The 19,039-nt window shown below is 34.8% G+C and overlaps 2 protein-coding genes across 2 annotated transcripts; one reads left to right on the top strand and one right to left on the bottom strand.

Moving 5' to 3' along the window:
* Positions 1 to 756: 756 nt before the first annotated feature.
* On the top strand, positions 757 to 2,268 carry LOC105974529 (protein IQ-DOMAIN 19). The gene is made up of 3 exons (XM_088814979.1): positions 757 to 1,119; positions 1,266 to 1,505; positions 1,627 to 2,268. The coding sequence occupies exons 1-3, from the start codon at positions 757 to 759 to the stop codon at positions 2,266 to 2,268; spliced, it is 1,245 nt and encodes a 414-aa protein (XP_088671105.1).
* Positions 2,269 to 2,447: 179 nt separating this feature from the next.
* On the bottom strand, positions 2,448 to 9,342 carry LOC105974559 (serine/threonine-protein kinase Nek2). The gene is made up of 15 exons (XM_012999671.2): positions 8,968 to 9,342; positions 8,176 to 8,307; positions 7,976 to 8,042; positions 7,447 to 7,512; positions 6,751 to 6,797; positions 6,518 to 6,563; positions 6,328 to 6,408; positions 6,200 to 6,242; positions 6,074 to 6,123; positions 5,900 to 5,981; positions 5,688 to 5,737; positions 5,089 to 5,162; positions 4,778 to 4,829; positions 3,841 to 4,281; positions 2,448 to 3,284 (listed from the first exon to the last, which is right to left on the bottom strand). Exons 2-15 carry the CDS (start codon positions 8,259 to 8,261, stop codon positions 2,661 to 2,663), a joined length of 1,809 nt encoding a protein of 602 aa, XP_012855125.1. The 5' UTR covers positions 8,262 to 8,307; positions 8,968 to 9,342; the 3' UTR covers positions 2,448 to 2,660.
* Between the last annotated feature and the right edge of the window lie 9,697 nt (positions 9,343 to 19,039).

A 19,039-nucleotide genomic window follows, 5' to 3' on the forward strand; every position in this document is an offset into this window, starting at 1 on the left:
TAATAATTAGGCCCAACACACAAAAGCCCAACCACATACAAGTGGGCCCACTACACGAAAGCCCAAGCACCTTCAAAGTAAGGCTTGGGCCCAACAAAGTAAGCCCAATCCAATCAACGACATATAAATAGATGTTTTACTCATTTGTTAAGGTACGTTCTAATTATTCACAATCAATCTCGAGTTTTATTCTCTATACTATCTCCACGATCCGTACATCTGACTTGAGCGTCAGAGGAGTTTCCGCCGGATCAACCCCCGGCCTAGTTCACGTGCGCTCATTTCGCAGGGACCTCAGGATCATCAAGTTATCAAGCTACTGATCCGCTTTGCTCTCCCAGCTCGTTTTCTGCACTACCCCAGGTGATCTAAATTTTAGCATTATCAACAATAATTTAGGGAGAAAAAAATTACAAACATATATGTCATGAACATATATGTCATTTGCCATTTAATTATTGTAAAGGATGTTTTTGCAATTCGCCCCATTCAGCAAACAAACAAGAACCTCCGTAGCCGGAAGGATACATATGTGGGCAAATGGCAGCTCAACGGCAACTCACTGCAGGCCCATGGGCACAGTCTAAAAACAATTGCATTCTTCTTTAATTTATAATTAATCAATACAAGCTTATTCAATTAACCAAATCAACCTTCAATATTTCTACTATAAATACAATATACGTGTACACACATATTTGATCAAAATATATCCCCATTTCCCATTTACTCATCAAGTGTTGGAGCCCGGCCAGCATGGGTAAGGCAAGCAAATGGATCAGAAATTTGTTGATGGGGAAAAGAGAAGACAAGTGCAACAAGAAAACATGCCTTTCTTCAGCTCCACAAGAGACTCACACGCAAGCCGTGATTTCGGCCGCAGATGCAAATGCAAATACTCCTAAAGAGAGAAGACGATGGAGTTTCAAAAGATCAACCAGCACGAAACCTAACGCACGTACACACAAAAGCAGTAGATCCTTCGATTCAATCCTTGCGTCGAAACAAGCATCCTTTCTCGAATACCAAGCTCATCACGGAAACTACTATGCTATGTCCCTTCTGTTGCATGCACATGCAGCTGCTACCAAAATACAAGCCGTCTATCGTTCCTATTTGGTACATGCCCACGTTATACACACACACACACACACACACACACACACACACACACACACACACTACAAGTCTAAATTCTTCCAACAATACAATTTCAATTATATTTCACTTTACCTTGTTCATATGGCGTATTTTTGTACATGCAGGCAAAGAGAGCATTGAGGGCTTTGAAAGGATTAGTGAAATTGCAAGCCTTGGCAAGGGGTCACTTGGTGCGAAAGCAGATGAAAACTGTTTTAAGGTCAATGCACATTGTGATGGCGATTCAAGTCAAATCCCGGATTCACAGGATCCAGATGGCAGAGGAACCACCGGTTTTTGTGGGACGGAGAAAATCATACAAGGAATTATCAGCTTCAGATAAAAAAATTACGGAAGAAATAAATGTAAGTCATGGTTATATATAAGACATCTCCGAAAAATTTGAGTCCTTCTCTTTATTATGTGAATCGGTTCATTCATAATCACCTACGAAATATAACACATAGTTTATTATGTAAATGACAGGATAATACAGCTAATGCAAACAGCTATCCAAGAAACGGATGTTTAAGGAGCAAAAGTGGACGCGTACATCACAAGATGTATACGAGTCCATCAACGTTATCCTTCACAGATTCGAGCTCTACAACCCACGATAAACAACTAGATGAGTTTTCATTGAAATCGGAAAGAAGAAATTCCATGAGATACTACTCTGCTTGCCAAGAAAACAAGCATCTATTTGTTCATCCATTGTCACATAATGATTCACCAGATTGTATAATACCTTCCGATTCTCATTTGACGCCGAATTATATGACAAATACAAAATCATCAAAAGCAAAAGCCAGGTCACACAGTGAACCAAGGCAGCGCCCTAAACAGAATAGCGGGCGATTGTCATCTGTGGACGGTAAAAATGACAAAGAAAGTGAGTATCCTAATTGGCTAGTCAAGATTTATCGCTCTAACAAGTCCACTAATAGCAGAGACTCTAATTCCAAACGTAGAAAGTCATTGATCACGGTTGAGGTAAGTGCACAAATCGCATCTATTGTTATTCACTTAGTATCACTTCTTATTTGCACAAATTTCACACAAACTAAGTTAGCTCTGCTGATTTCGTTCATTTTCATTCAAATGCAGCCTCCCTTGAATTTATATTGACAGAATCAATATCAGATTTGATGACCAAGGCAAGAAAGATTAAATTCATCTATATATATATATATATATATATATATATATATATATATATATATATATATATATATATATATATATATATATATATATATATATAAGATCTGGCTAGAAATTCATAAGCTGTCGAGAAATAGAGAACATAAATGTAAAAACCCCGTACGGTGTAAGGGACCGATAATGTGATTTTGATATTAATGAAAAGTAATAGATCTGCAAAAAAGTTGGACAATTTATTTCCTATCTCGTTCAGCAACTACTAAAATCTCAATTAACAACTTAACTACTAATTCGGAAGTTGGCTTATATGAAATGCCAAACTATACATAACCTACCAGCCTCCTTTTACACCGTTTTCATTGGTAAACTTCTTCTGTTTGGAGGGTATTTCCTTTGAAGCTTTTGGTCAACCAGATTGCAGTTTCCCTCGGAGACACTTTCCCTGGTCCAAATGGTTTTAGTAAAACCCCAAGTTCCTCAATTCTCTCGTTTTGCAACAATCTTGCGCTGAACTCAAGCAAACCTTCCAATGCTTCGGCTCTCTGCCTGTAAGACGACGTGTCGAAGCGGCGACGCCTTTGGTCCGACGATGTTCGGCTCGACGCGCCAGCTGTTGCGTTTTGATCGGAACAGTCACTTCCATTCTTCACGTTAGATTTATCTGGAAACTCAATTGTACATTTGTCTTTCATGATAGAACGGTCACCTTGAGGTGAGCTAGACGAACCTTGTGCGGAGGCCAATGAGCTTCTGCGTATAGGATAGGACTCCTCGTACGATGCTAGTGGAAATTCAACCATCCTGTCGATTCGAGGGGCATTTACGGAAACATTTTGAGACTTTATACTGTCTATGTTCCACATAGGACCTACACTGGGCCTGCGACCGAGTTTCCGGTCTGCATCTTTGGCTGGCAAAGGAAGAGAAGCTCTGCGATTGGTAGTGATGGATTTCTTGACCAAGCTTTTTGTTGTCGGAAGCTGCATAAAGCATATTCTACCAATGAGAATGCTTTTCAAGAGAAATATCAATAGTATATATCTAGTATGCAGCAAAAGAATAAAATTATAAAGATGCTTTTCCAATTACTGAGAGATGATAAACAACAGCTTCAAGAGAAATACCGATGCAATATGGCTAATAAAGATTTTTTTACCTCTGCTACTGATAGTAATTTTTTCACACCTTCCACGAAGGCTGAATAATTTTTGGATATAAAACAAATTTCAGATGTATAATCCAAGGTGATTCAAATTCATCTTATCTCCAACTTACCTTGGTTTAAAATCCATCGAAGCCAAAACCTAACTAAACTAAATTAGATGTGCTATGTGCTACTAAATTCAGTAGTGTAAGGTGTCACTAAATGTCCAAATGATGACATAATTGCACTTTTTCATGCAATGCTTGGGTCACCATTTCGAGTTCTGAGGGCTAACTGCATACGTGCATTAAATTTACTATAAGTGCAGGTAAAATCAAAAGGAAAATGATAATAAAGTGTAGTACGTCCAGATAGTTTTATCTTGATCTTACCAGTTCACGATTCTTTGAAAACTGTGGTTTTCTTGTGGCAGGTGAAGGCTTCGATTGTGTAGCTTTATGGTTCTTTGCGATATTCGAAGGAACATTTTTTGTAATGATAGTCCCTTCATGCATGCTTCCAGCAGAAAATTCTTTCGTTCCTTGATGCAGATTGAAAGGAATGCTCCCAGTAATCCTAGTTGAAGAACCATAACTTTGCTCAGCTTCAGATACACTGGGATTTAAAGTCCTGTCATTTCCACTTGATAATCGTATCTCTCTATACACTGGACTTGGGGCATGAACGGGCTCTGAAAATCTAATTTTCCTAGCGCTCTTCGTTTCTGTTTCCGTCCATTCACATGGAAGACTGTTACGCCTTGGGGAATTTAGCTTCAGATGAACATCGAGCACGTATGGTCGAAGGTGCTGATGCTTCAGAAGTTCTGCAGCCTACAGCAATTGATATATTATATTAGTGCAGTCATATTGAATGTGAACTAATAGAAAATATATGTTGAAACACCATCTTCAAAAATACTGGATATTAGCAAAAGCAACAAATTGCTTTTCTTGATTCTACACTTGTCAAAAACATGTTCTTAACTCAAAAAGGTATAAATAGCTGGACAAGTCCAATTGAGACATTTGAAATTGAAAAAAGCTAACATGATATCTAGAAACAAGAAACAAATAGGTAAAATATGAGATTTATAAAAGGATCTTTCCCTCTCAAATGACGTACAAGTGTCAAGTGTCAACACCTCGTATCCCTCGAGATAACAGATTAGAGTTAGAACAAGGCAGAATGCAAATACTAACCAGCCATTTGGAAATTTGAACTTGCAGGCAAGAAAATAAAAGTAAGATTTCAACCAAAAGAAAAGGCCAGTTAAAGAAATCTCTGTTGTGTAAGTTGTTTGAAATCAAATTAAAGAACAGAGCTTACGCTAGGTCGAAGTTCTGGATTTCTCCTCAGCATGCTTTTGACCAGTCCTCGGCTATAACACAGATAGCAAGATGTTAGGATCAAGCATATAATATTAAATTGACATTTCTTTCAACAGAAACTATAAATTTATGAAACAAGTGTTGCAATGTGAAATCTAATATATTATCAATTATTTTAAGCTAACAATAGACAGAATAGATTTCAATAGAAAATCCAGTATTCAACCTCCACAACAACAAGCAACAGAGAGAGCAAGAAATAAACCAAGGTTCACAGATAAGAAAAACGAAGAATGTGGAGGAACTCACAATGCACCAGAATATTTAGTAGGTAATGGAGCAACTATAGACTTGTTTATTTTGTTGATGAGAGCCTGCATATCCTGTCCAAAGATGCACACAAAACCATTACAATCAGAAAGACTACTACCTCCACCAGAAACCGACGGTCCAACACAGCTAAACATGTAATTTCAGAGACTCCCAGCAATAAAACGTTTCGAAAATAACAATGAAAACTAAGAAACAAGGTTAAGTGGATCCTTACAATTTAATTGCAGCAATACACCAATTAGATAATTCAGCAGCTAATCAACTCATGATTTGGTTATGTTCTAAGACTTTATATTATAATCAACTGATATACAATTAAATTGATTTTAAATCAAAGGAAGTGTGACTCACAACGGCAAACAAATTGGTTAACTAACAAATTTTCTTCCGAAGCATAAGTTACATGGTATATCATGCATTGTCATGCAGAAAGATTGGCTATAACGACCAGTCATCACAATGCTACTATCAAGGAAACTAATGAGCAAATTTTTGGGCCTGAAACCGATTCGTTCAATCATGTTGACAAATAAGTTGGCATAATAATGACTATGGTTAGGTGTACAACAACTTACAAATGCCTTGAATGCAGGTTTAAGGCTTGTCATCTCGTATATGCAGCATCCTGAATGACATTAGATTGTGGACAATAATTGTGTAAAAATATGTACAAACAAAAAATTGATCTATACCTGCGGTAATTAAAACATGATAAACTCATTTTGGGTCTCTATATTTTTTAGATTATTTAATGTAAACATGCAGGAGAACAAAATTCTTCGCTTACCAAGGGACCATATATCGGATTTTGAGCCGTATGGTATATCTGCAAGTAGCTCAGGGCACATGTAACTGGGAGTACCAACAATCTGAGAAAAAGGAACAACACAAGGCATCGATATGACAATGAGACAAATTTGAAATAGAAAAACGAAAATTATGTTGAGTGTATAACGCGTACTGAGGAAGTAAGCTCATCTGACGTCAACATTTTGGCAAGCCCAAAATCACCTGCAACAACCATGCACTTGAGCAAAAGTTCAAAATCGCCAATATGAAAGATTGAGAAAAAAAGACGATCTCTTACCAAGACGAATATCTTGATCTTTTGTTAAAAATATATTAGAGCACTGCAAAATTTTGTTATATTAGATCCTGAAGACTCTACAACAAATGAAAAAATATCTACTAACGGGACAGTGTGATATAACTGACCTTGACATCACGATGAAGGATATGATTCGTGTGTAAGTAGTCCAGTGCTGTTAGTAGTTGAACAAGCCATCTACAAAGCTTCTGCATGAATTTGGTGCTACATATTAAAAGCTATAACTTTCACATAAATGATTTTAAAAGAAAAAAGAAAAAAGAAAACTATGAAAAAGAAAGTTACAAAATGAAGTACCTCTTCGGGAAAATGGACACCATTTGCCTTTTTTATGGCTTCAGCCCTATAAATATAAAAGTGTTAGAAGAGGTTAAAAATCCATTCGCCTTTCCTCTTATACTCTCGGAGGAAATTTTTCCTCTAGATGTGTCGGTTTATCGGTTTATGTGCCTGATTGGCCTCACTAGGAGAGAGGTTGTCAGTGGAAGTGTAGATATCTAGTAACACAGTTTGAATGAAGAACCACTTACATGTCTCCAGCTTCACAGTAACCTATGATAATGCAAACATAGCAACCCTGAGAAATTAAACAGAAGTTTACTGTTAAAATCTGAGTTCAGAGACGCAGAGAGATAAAAGGAAAATGCTTATTAGAGGTGATATTTATAACAGTCCAAGAAGCGATATCGCAGTTGATTCCTTTTCTTTTTTTCTGGTGAGTAGCACCGGTGGTTTTGTAAGGAGTAAATAGCAAGTCAACAGAAGAAACAGATGCAATGTGAGAAATCGGAGACAGGTAATTACAAGGGATTCATAGAGGCTTAGAAGTTTGTTTTCTATCACCAATTTCATATTCTAAGACTACTTCATGTTGTTGGGAGTTATATCCGTCCAAGTTAGCTTCACACCACATCGTAGTCTGACTAGCAACAGAAATTCTGTTTATCCTATCCATCTCTTGTTCCACAGTCAACCACCGCCATAAATCCCCGAACGTCTCGGATTGTTCTATAGGAGTTGATAAAATAAAATGATACTTTAAATTGGAAAATGTTTTGAACAGAAAGACCGATAACAACAGAACTTAGGATGTTTTATCAATGGTGGCCTTAACGTAGGTCATCCTTATTATACATTCTGCTCTCTGTAGCTACAAATATCAGAGTGAATTTTACATCAGAGTCAATGTAGCTACAAATCTCAGTAAATGGGTGACACTTCTTTACCTTTTCAACCCATGAATCTTTATACTCCACTATGAATGGGTTTTGCATCTTTGATATAAGATCCATCTACACAGTAAAATAAACCACCATTAGCTCATCTTAAATTGGGAATATCGAGAGATCCGTTGCATACAAGAGAGAGAGAGAGAGAGAGAGAGAGAGAGAGAGAGAGAGAGAGAGAGAGAGAGAGAGAGAGAGAGAGAGAGAGAGATCAAAACGAGTAGCAGACAAACAATACGGACAGTTTCAAATGCAGTCTAGAAAAAAACACAGATGATTGATTGCATGTTTCCGTTTCCATGATCATGGAAAGAAAGAGAGAGAGACATCAAAACGAGTAGTAGACAAACAATACGGACAGTTTCAAATGCAGTCTAGAAAAAAACACAGATGATTGATTGCATGTTTCCGTTTCCATGATCATGGAGAGAAAGAGAGACAGAAAGATAGAGATACAGTAATAATTTTCCAATAAACTTATAACATTCAAACATTATGGCTGCTGCAAAAGCAGTCAACAGCAGCTGACCTCCTGATGTGCAGATCGACGTGTCCTATTGGTTTGGCGGGCAAGACGGATCTTTTTTAACACATACCTAAACATTAAACCACAAAAATATAATGAGCTGAAAACCAACCAAATTAATCAATCCACCGAAAATTAGCTCGCTCTCATAAATGAAAATAAATAAAGATGGGATAACGAAGAGAGATTTGTTTGCTTCTCACTTCTTCTTTTCTAGTTTATGCCTCACAAGAACAGCAGAACCGAAAGCCCCCTTTCCGATCTGTTCAAGTATTTCATACTTATCCATTGGAATACTAAACAACTTTCCACCAGATCAAACACAGTCTTTAGTCCTGCAACAATAGGCATAAAACAGAAAAAGGAACACATGTTTCAATTCTTTGTATTAAACGGTAAAACATAATATCGAAGAAAAATATAATGAGAAACACTTCCAACTACTTCCATACAGAGAAGATATAAGGCAATGGCACCAAACGAAGATTACTGCATACACAAACTGCAGTATAAATGTGATGAAGCACAATCATCACATTAAATTATTTTTGAAATTCAAGAGATATGAAGCATTAATTACGAAGCTGAAAATAATTTTTGAGATTTTGAATATTCAACCAGGATTAGGTAAATTAGCGGTTACAAAGCATACATTTAAAACATTGATTTTCTAGATTCGGAATCAAAACCACAACAAACATTCAGGCTCAGAGAACAACAAAAATTGCACCATTATGTAAGCAATTCTATCAGCAAATTAAACAATAAGCAATATCTAAATTTAAATAAGCTAAAAATTAAGCTGAAACTGAACATAAAATATGAGAAGCAACAAAGGACAGAAATTGGTTGTCAGTTCACGGTCAATTCCAACAGATTCGTTCATAGATCACATAAAAAAAGCTGAAAAAAAAAAAGCAAAAGCGGAAAAGGAAAAACCGAGGAAGGAAATTAAAAAAAAAAAAAGCAAAAGGAAAAAAGTTGAAAAAAATCACCTGAAACGCGGAGTTCTTCGGATCACGAGCTGATGGTGCTAGTGAGAAGAGAAAGGAAGAGCAATGTAGTTGAGCAGTTGCAGGATAAAAGGCAAAACGACGGCGTTGCAATGGCTGTGTTAGTAGTAGATGCGCAGGAAGAAGAAGATGGTGCCCTTGTGAATCCTGCATTACAGATTTAGGAGTCCACCACCAGTGTTACTACTTTCTTCTGCTCCCAACAACACACACACACACACATTGTAGAGAGAGAATCAGAGTTTTTAGAGAGAGAGAGTGAGAGTGATTGCATATTATTATATTATTATATTATCGAAAAGCGACAATTTTCACTGCCATACAGAAGCGGACAAAATGGGGAGGGAGATTAGATTCGTTAACAAAGTGTTTAAAACAGTAATTTAATCATAATCAGTTATTCAGTCAACAGGCGACTTGTCCCCCAAAAGTTGAGTCTAAAAATATCGAACAGTTATTATTATCATGGTAAATTCGAAAATTTGTTGTATTAGAATTTATTACTTGTCTAAGAGGGTTAAATATTCTTGGAAATACTACTTAATTTGTGATTTTCAAGTAGGAAAAAAAAGTCTTGCTCAAATATGAAATCAAAGTTGATACTTGATAGTATTACCTTAAATTTGAACTTAGTGACATATATTGACTAATTGTTTGTAAAAATGTGTTGCATGTTGTGTAGTACGGACGTGAAAATGACGATGGGGAAACAGAGAAACGGGAATACGGAGAAACGGTATGTTCCAAAAATGGTGATACCGAAACTTGGGGAAACGTATAGATATTAAAAGTACAACGATATATGTATTAAAATCTATGTTGCAGGAAACTTGTGGCTCTGTATTGTATAGCTTTCAATGTGTTGTCATTCATGTTTTGTCATTCAACAAATAATGTGTTGCCTTAAGGGCATCTCCTGTCGATGGGGGGCGGCTCCCCCGGGCTCCCCCTCCCCCGACCCCGACCCCAACCCATTTCTCGTCCAGCCGATCAATCTCTTTCTTCCATTTTTTTCCATCACCACTCTCACCATATTATTATAATAATAATAATTATTATTATTATTATTATAATAATAATAATAATTATTATTATTATTATAATAATAATAATAATAATAATAATAATAATAATAATAATAATAATAATAATAATAATAATAATAATAATAATAATAATAATAATAATAATAATAATAATAATAATAATAATAATAATAATAATAATAATAATAATAATAATAATAATAATAATAATAATAATAATAATAATAATAATAATAATAATAATAATAATAATAATAATAATAATAATAATAATAATAATAATAATAATAATAATAATAATAATAATAATAATAATAATAATAATAATAATAATAATAATAATAACAATAATAATAATAATAATAATAATAATAATAATAATAATAATAATAATAATAATAATAATAATAATAATAATAATAATAATAATAATAATAATAATAATAATAATAATAATAATAATAATAATAATAATAATAATAATAATAATAATAACAATAATAACAATAATAACAATAATAATAAGTCAACGTTGGAGACATGTCGGAAAAAAAATTGAGAAAAAAACAATTTCAAAAAAAACAGTTAACGCCAGAGATTAGTGGCGACCGAGCGGAAAAACGTTTTAGAAAAAAAAAGTCAATGCCAGAGACCACGGCTGACTAGCGCTGACGGTCAAAATTGGAGTTAAAATTAGGTTACGGATCAAAATTGGTTAATTAGTGAAATTATGACTAAATTAAAATTTAAATCATAAAACTAGAATGAATTAGGGATTCAAGAAGTTAAGAGTAATTTTGATATATACGCAGAGAATTTTTCTTAGTTGGAAATAAGTATTGATGGGTGGAGTGCAGTAAGAACAAAATCCAAATATCAAACAAAATTATTGTTATGTTTAAATGTTAATTTAAGAAAGAAACATACATTTTTTTTTATAACATTAATATAGTGGTTGCGATTTTTAGGAACATTTGATAATTCTATACCGTAGATGCATTCTTGCATTCCTCCAATAGAAGATGTATCAGAATACAATCCATTTTTATAAATTTTTGGAGGACTTTTTTTAGAATTTGAGTAATTAAATGGTAGTTAATCGATTGATAGTTTGATGGGGCAATTTTCTATAGACCCTCCATTCTAAGATTATATATGTCCTAATTCAAGTTATAAGCAATGTTATTAGAACCGGACCGGACCGGCCGGTCCGACCGGTTCGACCGCGACCCGCCGGAAAACCGGTCCGGTCTAACCCTCAAACCCACATAAATTCAAAACCGGGGTCAACTACAAGAAACCCGGTCTGACCGGGTGGAACCTGGGACCCGGCGAACCGGCTGCTGACCCGGGTTCGATTCCTAAATGCTGCGTTTTATATTTTTTTTTTAATACTTTATCAAAACGACATCGTTTTGATTATTAGGTTTAAAAAAAAAAGATTGAATTAAAAAACACGTTAAACGTCAACACTCAACAGACTTGTTTGACAAGTCTGTACATCTTCTGCCTTCACTATTCCCGCACCCAGCCACCGCCTCCCAATCCTCCAGCCACCGCCGGCCGCCGCAAACCACCAGCCACCGCCGGCCGCCGCCAGCTACCGCCGCCCCCGCAACCTGCCGGTACCCTCTTTCGTGTAGATGAATCGTGCAATTTTTAAATTCTTTTGTTTAATCATGTGATAATAATTTTGTTTAGATTTCAATTCTTTAAAAAAAAATTGTTTAGATGTGAATTTAAAATTTCTATTTACGCTTGTAGTTTTTTCACCATTTAATATCGTATATATCAAATTATGTTATTTTCTAATACCATATCTATTGTACAAGAAATAATTTCAATGGAAAAGACATTAACGATTTATATGTTTTAGTTTTATATTTTAAATTTTAATTATGTGATGAGGATGATTTTGATGAGATACATTATTATTATGGATAATTTTTGGATTGAAGTGAAGTTTTTCATGTTGTTTAATGTTTTAAATTTTTATTTAGATGTAATTATGTGTATATAAAATTAAAAAATAAATAGAATATATAAAAAAGTAAAAAACCCGGGTTGACCCCGGTTGAACCGGTCCAACCATGACCCGAATGTCTCGCCGGTTTAATGTCCGGTCCGGTTCTGATAACATTGGTTATAAGTCTTATTTTGTTATAACCCCTACTATTATTTTTAGCTGATTTGTCATTTGCATTAAAATAGGAAAATTCCCTTTCTAAATATAATTATCCACCAAATCAGGTTTTAGCTAAAATTGAGGTGAAAAATCTCAAATCGTGAGATTGAAGTTGCAAACCCTCTCCCTCGTTTCTTTCAACGCAAACGTTGTTACCCTATCCCTTAATTCTCAGATCGATGAAAAGTTTGTAATTCTGCAAATCGCCACAAAAGGGAAAAATTTAATCTCGTAAAATTGTAACATGCAAAACCTCTCCCCTATTTCGTTCAACCCAAACTCTGTAACCATAGCCCCTTATTGCTGAGATCGATGGAGATTATGTAGGTCTGCAAACCGCCACAAAAGAAAACACATCCGAGAAGATGGTGCAAAATCGAAAATGTACAGGTAATTTGCTATATATAGCATTTTTTTTTTTTTTAAATTGAGATTCATTGACGGAATGCATTGGGTTTTTTTTATGAATGAAGTGAAAGACAGAGATTTGGATTCTACGACCCCAGGTAATAATTTTGTTTTCTGCAAAGGTCTTTTTTTGTGGGTTTTTTATTTTGCATTTTTATGTGTATTTTGCACTTTGCTGTTTATTGTGTATTTTGCACTTGCTGTTGTATTGTATATTGTATATTTCATTACACTTTTGTGATATATCAATTTTGTAAACCTGCTATTGTATTGTTAGTTATGTTGTGATTTTGAAAATGTATATTAATGTTTGAAATTAGAATTTGCACTTGCTATTACAATTTACACTTGTTGTTTCCACATACACCTAACATGTTATTATATTCAATTATGTACATAGTTTTTATTGGGTGATGTGGTGTGCAAATTTTTTTATTAATTCAACAGTTGATTCGATAAAGGGGGAGAGAAAAGTAAATGAATCAGCGGAGTCTTCAAAATGAGGAAAGCAACAATCGAATCAAGCCGAATATGTTCGGACAGGAGAACAAAACAATGTGGAAGAACCAACATATGGAGATAATAAATCACTTCTTCTATATAGATCAAATCTAGTTACAGCGGTTCGCTTCTTCCGGCATTAATATAGGTTTACACAAAAACATGTTCAGAATTTGACAGAAATTGAGTATGTTATGACATCACCCTAGCCAGAGTCATTTATGGTAGATTGTAGTTTGTTCGTCGACAATCTTGCAACACTGCTTGTAGTTATTTATTTGTATCTTACAATACTTTGTGTTTAATGTACTGATTTATTCATAAACAAAAATTAATTTGTTGGTTTGTTATATATTTTTTATTTCATATCTTATCTTTTAAACCTATTTTATATTGTTCGAGGAAAAATAAACTTGGAGTACTGATGTTTGAGCAAATTATCATTAGTTCTATATTTTGTTGTTGTGGAAAGACATTTAATTTGTAAAAAAATATTTTCGACATATGCTAGGTGGTTCCATATTCAATTTATTTTTGCTATTTATAAATTGCAGTTTATATGTTGCTAAATTGTATTTTGCATTTTGCTATTGCAACTAGCATTTTGTTGATACACCTTAGGGAGAGAGAGCCATGAGGCTAACAGAGAAAAAAAAAACAAAGGAAAAGAGATAGAAACGTGGGGATATGAGAGAGACTGGGAAGTTAGAGAAGAGAGAAACCTGAGAGACAGGGGAATTGGAAAAGAGATATACTGAAATGTGGGATTTTGTTTATATTTTCCATTATTAATTATCTTAATATAAATATTAATTGAGGATAAATATGTCAGTGGAGTAACAATTTAATTTAATTTGTATTAAAATTTTAGTCAAATGACTAGCTACAATAAACTAACAAAATGAATCCCCATCTATATAAATTCCAATGAACGTGTTCCAGCCAATTATACCTAGTTTGATACACATTAATTACTAGTTGGTGGTAAAACCGATAGTATTGTAATTAGCATTTCATAAATTTGTACACTGATTTCCGTTAAGAATTCTTAAGTCACATTGATTATATAATGTTATGTTCTTTATGAATAAATTATAAGAAATATTGTTGGAGTCATGGGTCGTCCAGGATATTGCATACGCCAACCGGTCCAATCGAAATACAATTCTCCGAAAAGTTTGTGGTCGGTATGCAATTTCTCATTATATATATATATATATATATATATATATATATATATGGGCTCTTTGAGAAAACTCCCTCACTACTTTTTTTAATGGAGGGGGCCCAAAATATTTTAGTCCATTTGAGAAAAGTCCACACCCATTTTCAGTCATTATGTTTTACAGCTTTACCCCCGCCCGCCACCTCATCACAGGGTGACGCACCCCGCGATTTATTTTATTTTATTTTATTTTCCGTTTTTTTAATCGACTATGAAGCATAGTCGATTAGTCTTAAATCGACTATGCTTCATAGTCGATTAAGGAAATTCTTTAATTTTTAATTTTTTTTTGTTTTTTAATTTTTTTTTATATCAGGTTTATTAATTGACTATGATGAAGCATAGTCGATTAAAAATTTGCTACTAAACATTACAAATCACAACTGCGAAAAAATGCAAAATCAACTATATTTTACAAAAAACAAAAAATATACAAACATTATAATTGATTTATATACTTGGAATCAATAAACAAAAGGGTAAATTACACACACCCCTCTGAGGTAAGCTTAAATAACTGTAAGGTCCCTGTGGTATCAATAATTACACTTAGCCCCCTGAAACGTAGTCAGAAACTCTAATGGGATAATGAATTGGATACGTTATTCCGATAGGGTTCTAACGGACTATTGGTTTCAGAAAGTGGTGAAGACAACAAAGAGCTATGGGGTAACATGGCTCCCCGAACATTCCCGAACATTTCTTAAATCACCCATAGCTCTTTGTTGTCTCCACCACTTTCTGAAACCAATAGTCCGTTAGAACCCTACCGGAATAACGTATCCAATTCATTATCCCATTAGAGTTTCTGACTACGTTTCAGGGGGCTGAGTGTAATTATCGATACCACAGGGACCTTACAGTTATTTAAGCTTACCTCAGGGGGATGTGTGTAATTTACCCTAAACAAAAAAATCGATTAACACTTAATCGACTACCATAGCGTAGTCGATTAATTTACTCGACTATAAAAAAACGTAGTCGACTAACTTAATCGACTATCAAAACGTAGTCGATTAACCTCCGCAAACATTCTTCCGTCTAATCTATCAAAAAAATCCTAAATCAGCTCCTCATCTTCACCACGCCGCCGCCGCACCAGACCATCACCACTTTCGTATGACAAAGTCTTCACTTTTACTGTCACAATGGGAAACTGTAAGAGCATCTACTTTTCATGTGGTTGTGTGTGTCTCTAGAATAATTAAAGTGGTCATAATAATAACTTGACTTATTAAAATATTAGAATAAACACACATATTCCCCAGAATTCACATAAAAAATACTGAAAATTGAACACACACAGACAAAATTAGGAGAAATAACTTGTATTTTGTGTGATGTTCAGCCAGTTCAGCCTCCCCAAATCTCCTCCGCCAATTCTCGTTGCTGGACCACCGGCGCCTCCTCTAGCACTGTCGCCATATTCATCTTCCCTTCCCCATGGGAGCAGCTTCTGTGCAATACCAAAATTCAAAAGACATATATACATGTGAACTGTGTTCTATCATTTCATTTCATTTATTTATCAACTTTTAATCCTTAAATGACACTATTTTTCTCACTTGGGCTTAGCCTACTGGAATTAGGAGTCTCTCTGGATGTACCATGCGTCAGTATGGATCGAATCCAAGAGACCTTCGGTTCGCTCCATTTGTCCTTTGTTGGGCAATTTAGTCATTTTCTCTTTAAGGAAAGATTGACAAGTTTGTAGTGATTTCACGTCGTCCAAAGTGAACAATCATTTACTAACAAACTCGTTCATCATTCTTAAAGTGATATGACCTAATCTGGTGACTAAAGTAGTGTTGGGTTTTGATCTATCCCTTTATGTTTTGATGATATAACATTAACGTGTACGTATTTCGCTTGGATTTAGGTCATATAAATTGTTTAATAGTTGTCCCTTACAAATCACGTTTTCATTCTTTTGTATAATGCAAATTGATTTTCCAAAAACAAAAGTAAAATCTTAATTACCCAAAAAATGAATAGAAATAACATTTCGAATGAGAGACGGAACAAATAAACATTTTTTTAAAACAATAGAAAAACTAGAATCCAAAACATTTAAGTAAATAGTCCCTATAGCTTCAGCAACAACTCTTGCTCCATTACCCATCCTTAGGTAGGTCTCACCCGCTCTAAGATTTTGTCTTATTGTCATTAGCTGCAAATCATTACATAGATGTGAGCCACAACCTGTATCTAATACCCAAGAAGAACAATTTATAGACAAATTTGCTTCTACGAAATACGTACCCTTCTCAGAACGTTTCTGGTTTAGGTAAACCTTGAAGTTATGGCGCTAATGGCCGTTCTTTCCATAGTGATGGCAAGCATCATCAGCCTGCTTGCTGATCTTTGCGTTAGGGCCTGCTCTAACCCTTCTCAAACTTGCTGCCCGAGAAGGAAACTTTTTCCTTTCTTTTCTTTTGGAAAAAACTCTTCTTTCCAAAAGCGGTAGCAATGAGAACAAATTTCTCCTTCTTGATGGTGGACTCAAAGCTGACCAATATGTTCATTAACTCATCCAATGGATGATCAAGCTTGTTCATGTTGAAGTTCACTAAGAACGATTCATACGAACTTGGTAGGGACAAAATGATCAAATCCAACGACAGCTCGGCTGGGAAGGTGGCGTCAAAGTTCACCAACTTCTCAACGAGAGTGATCATTTTGAGATAGTGCTCGTGGACCGAAGCCCCTTCGCGCAGTCTCATTGACGCAGAACGGAAGCACAGTGAAGAATTAATTTCTACGAATTAATCCTATACAACACGATAAGTCTTGAATTTTATTGATAATGAAAGATGCTGAAAAATAAACCCTAGAGCAACTATTTATACTAAAGAAAACGAAAAACCCTAATCAAACTAGGAAAACGAGAAAATTACCAAAAAAGGCATAAAAAATGAAATAACTCCTAAACCTAGTGGAATACCGAAAATTAGAAACATCCCAACTTGCGGAATTCAAATTCGAATTTTATAGAATTAATTATGAATTATTTAAAATTTTCCTAGAATAGCAAAAACGTCGTTTTGAAGGCCTAAACGACCTCGAAACGCCAAAATCCATTGCACCTCACGTCGTAGCTGTGTGTTTAGCTCCCCTCGTCGTTCCGGTTCGGAAAAACTTGGCCCCACACAATTCCGCCTCCGCCACCTCTGCATCACTCATAGTGATCAATTCCTTGGTAGATGCCTATCTTGACGCTCTAGTATTCTTACTATACATACTTTCAAGATGAGTCTTGATGTCAAAAGCATGCAAGTGAAACTCGTACTTCCTCGCGAGCACGGGCCCGATGCTAGCATGTAGCACCTGGCATGAGTGTCGTCATTCTTCCACGTTTCATATGTGGCAGTCTCAGTATCAGTTGCAGTAGCAGGGAGAGATACAGGGGGTCTCTCATTGAGCATATATAGGCGCCCCTTAACAGTAAGCACAAGTTTCGGGGTACGCAACTAGTCGAGGTAGTTAAGGTCATTGAGTTTTTGATCGTGGAATGAGATTATGGGATTCTTAGACATGGTTATCTAAATATTTGGACTTTTATTATTTAAATGTTCTTCCACTAATTTTATCGAGTTCCACTACCCTATAGTAGACAAACGAGAAAATCAATTTTTCTTTTAATGAGTTTTAGGTCCAATAGGCAAATGTAGTCCGTAGTTAATCTAGCCCGATTACAATGTCTAAAGGTAGATCTCTGTCAATCATATCATTATATGACCCTAAAGTTTTATTTAACTCACACTGCTTAATGACGTAAGTTAATATCGCAAATTCAAAATATTTGTGTGTCAAGTCTAACCTACCAATCAAAGACGCTTATAGAACTGATTCTACCAAACTAATGTAGCCCCAAGTTAATCTAGCTGAGCACGTTAATCTAGTAGAACCATTTCTATAACCATCTTCTTCAGTTATGTCAATTAAAATACAACTGTTCTTAAAATAGCACTCTCCGCTAACACAGCTTACTGCACTATTGTAAGGAGCTACACATAATTTAACCGTTGGTTGAAGGAAAGAAAAATTCAACCGATAGGTTTTTCTTTATAGCTTGAAATAATTCTGAATAAATTAAGAATGAGGGAATTTTGAAAAAAAATGTTATCTCATCAGAAGATATGGATACGTCTATGAGATTCCTACATCTATGTTCTCTAAAGGTATATGTGAAAAGCATATTGTCCTAGGAGGCACATTCGGCCTAATGCATAATTAATTACTATAATTAATTATAGGAATTTGTTTCAAAATAATTAAAGCACTTCAACTAGCATAAATCATTTAAATAATGTTGAGGTATAATTAATTAAGTTGAAGTATAATCAAAATTATATATGTGTTATATTAATGAAATTAATTCAATATATTTAAATTAATCAATTAATCTAACACCTATTCATTAGAATAGTTGATTGTTGAATCAATTATTTGATATGGCTTAATTGAAAATAATTTTCTAAAAATTAAAATCAATTTATGTTGAACTTAATTTTAGAAATTTGATTTTTTTTTTCCGTGGACTGGTCCGATATAACCGGTCAGACCGGTTTAGACGAATCAGTTCGGTTCATCATCTGCTAAATAGACCAGGTCAGCGGGCCTGGTCAGTCAGACCGGAAATTCGGTCTGACCGAACAGTTGCCACACTAGGATCGGTCAGTTAGACCG

The sequence above is a fragment of the Erythranthe guttata genome, chromosome 2 (assembly GCF_056151865.1).
Source record: "Erythranthe guttata isolate IM_541 chromosome 2, IM_541, whole genome shotgun sequence".
Taxonomy (NCBI): Eukaryota; Viridiplantae; Streptophyta; class Magnoliopsida; order Lamiales; family Phrymaceae; genus Erythranthe; species Erythranthe guttata.

Excerpts from the sequence above, each read along its gene's own strand:
- LOC105974529 (XM_088814979.1), top strand. The coding sequence starts at position 757 with ATGGGTAAGGCAAGCAAATGGATCAGAAATTTGTTGATGGGGAAAAGA. Across the intron at positions 1,120-1,265 it reads CCGTCTATCGTTCCTATTTG|GCAAAGAGAGCATTGAGGGC; the intron begins GTACATGCCCAC and ends TTGTACATGCAG. Across the intron at positions 1,506-1,626 it reads AAATTACGGAAGAAATAAAT|GATAATACAGCTAATGCAAA; the intron begins GTAAGTCATGGT and ends TGTAAATGACAG.
- LOC105974559 (XM_012999671.2), bottom strand. The coding sequence starts at position 8,261 with ATGGATAAGTATGAAATACTTGAACAGATCGGAAAGGGGGCTTTCGGT. Across the intron at positions 5,738-5,899 it reads ATCCGATATATGGTCCCTTG|GATGCTGCATATACGAGATG; the intron begins GTAAGCGAAGAA and ends AATGTCATTCAG. Across the intron at positions 4,282-4,777 it reads ATCCAGAACTTCGACCTAGC|GCTGCAGAACTTCTGAAGCA; the intron begins GTAAGCTCTGTT and ends CAATTGCTGTAG.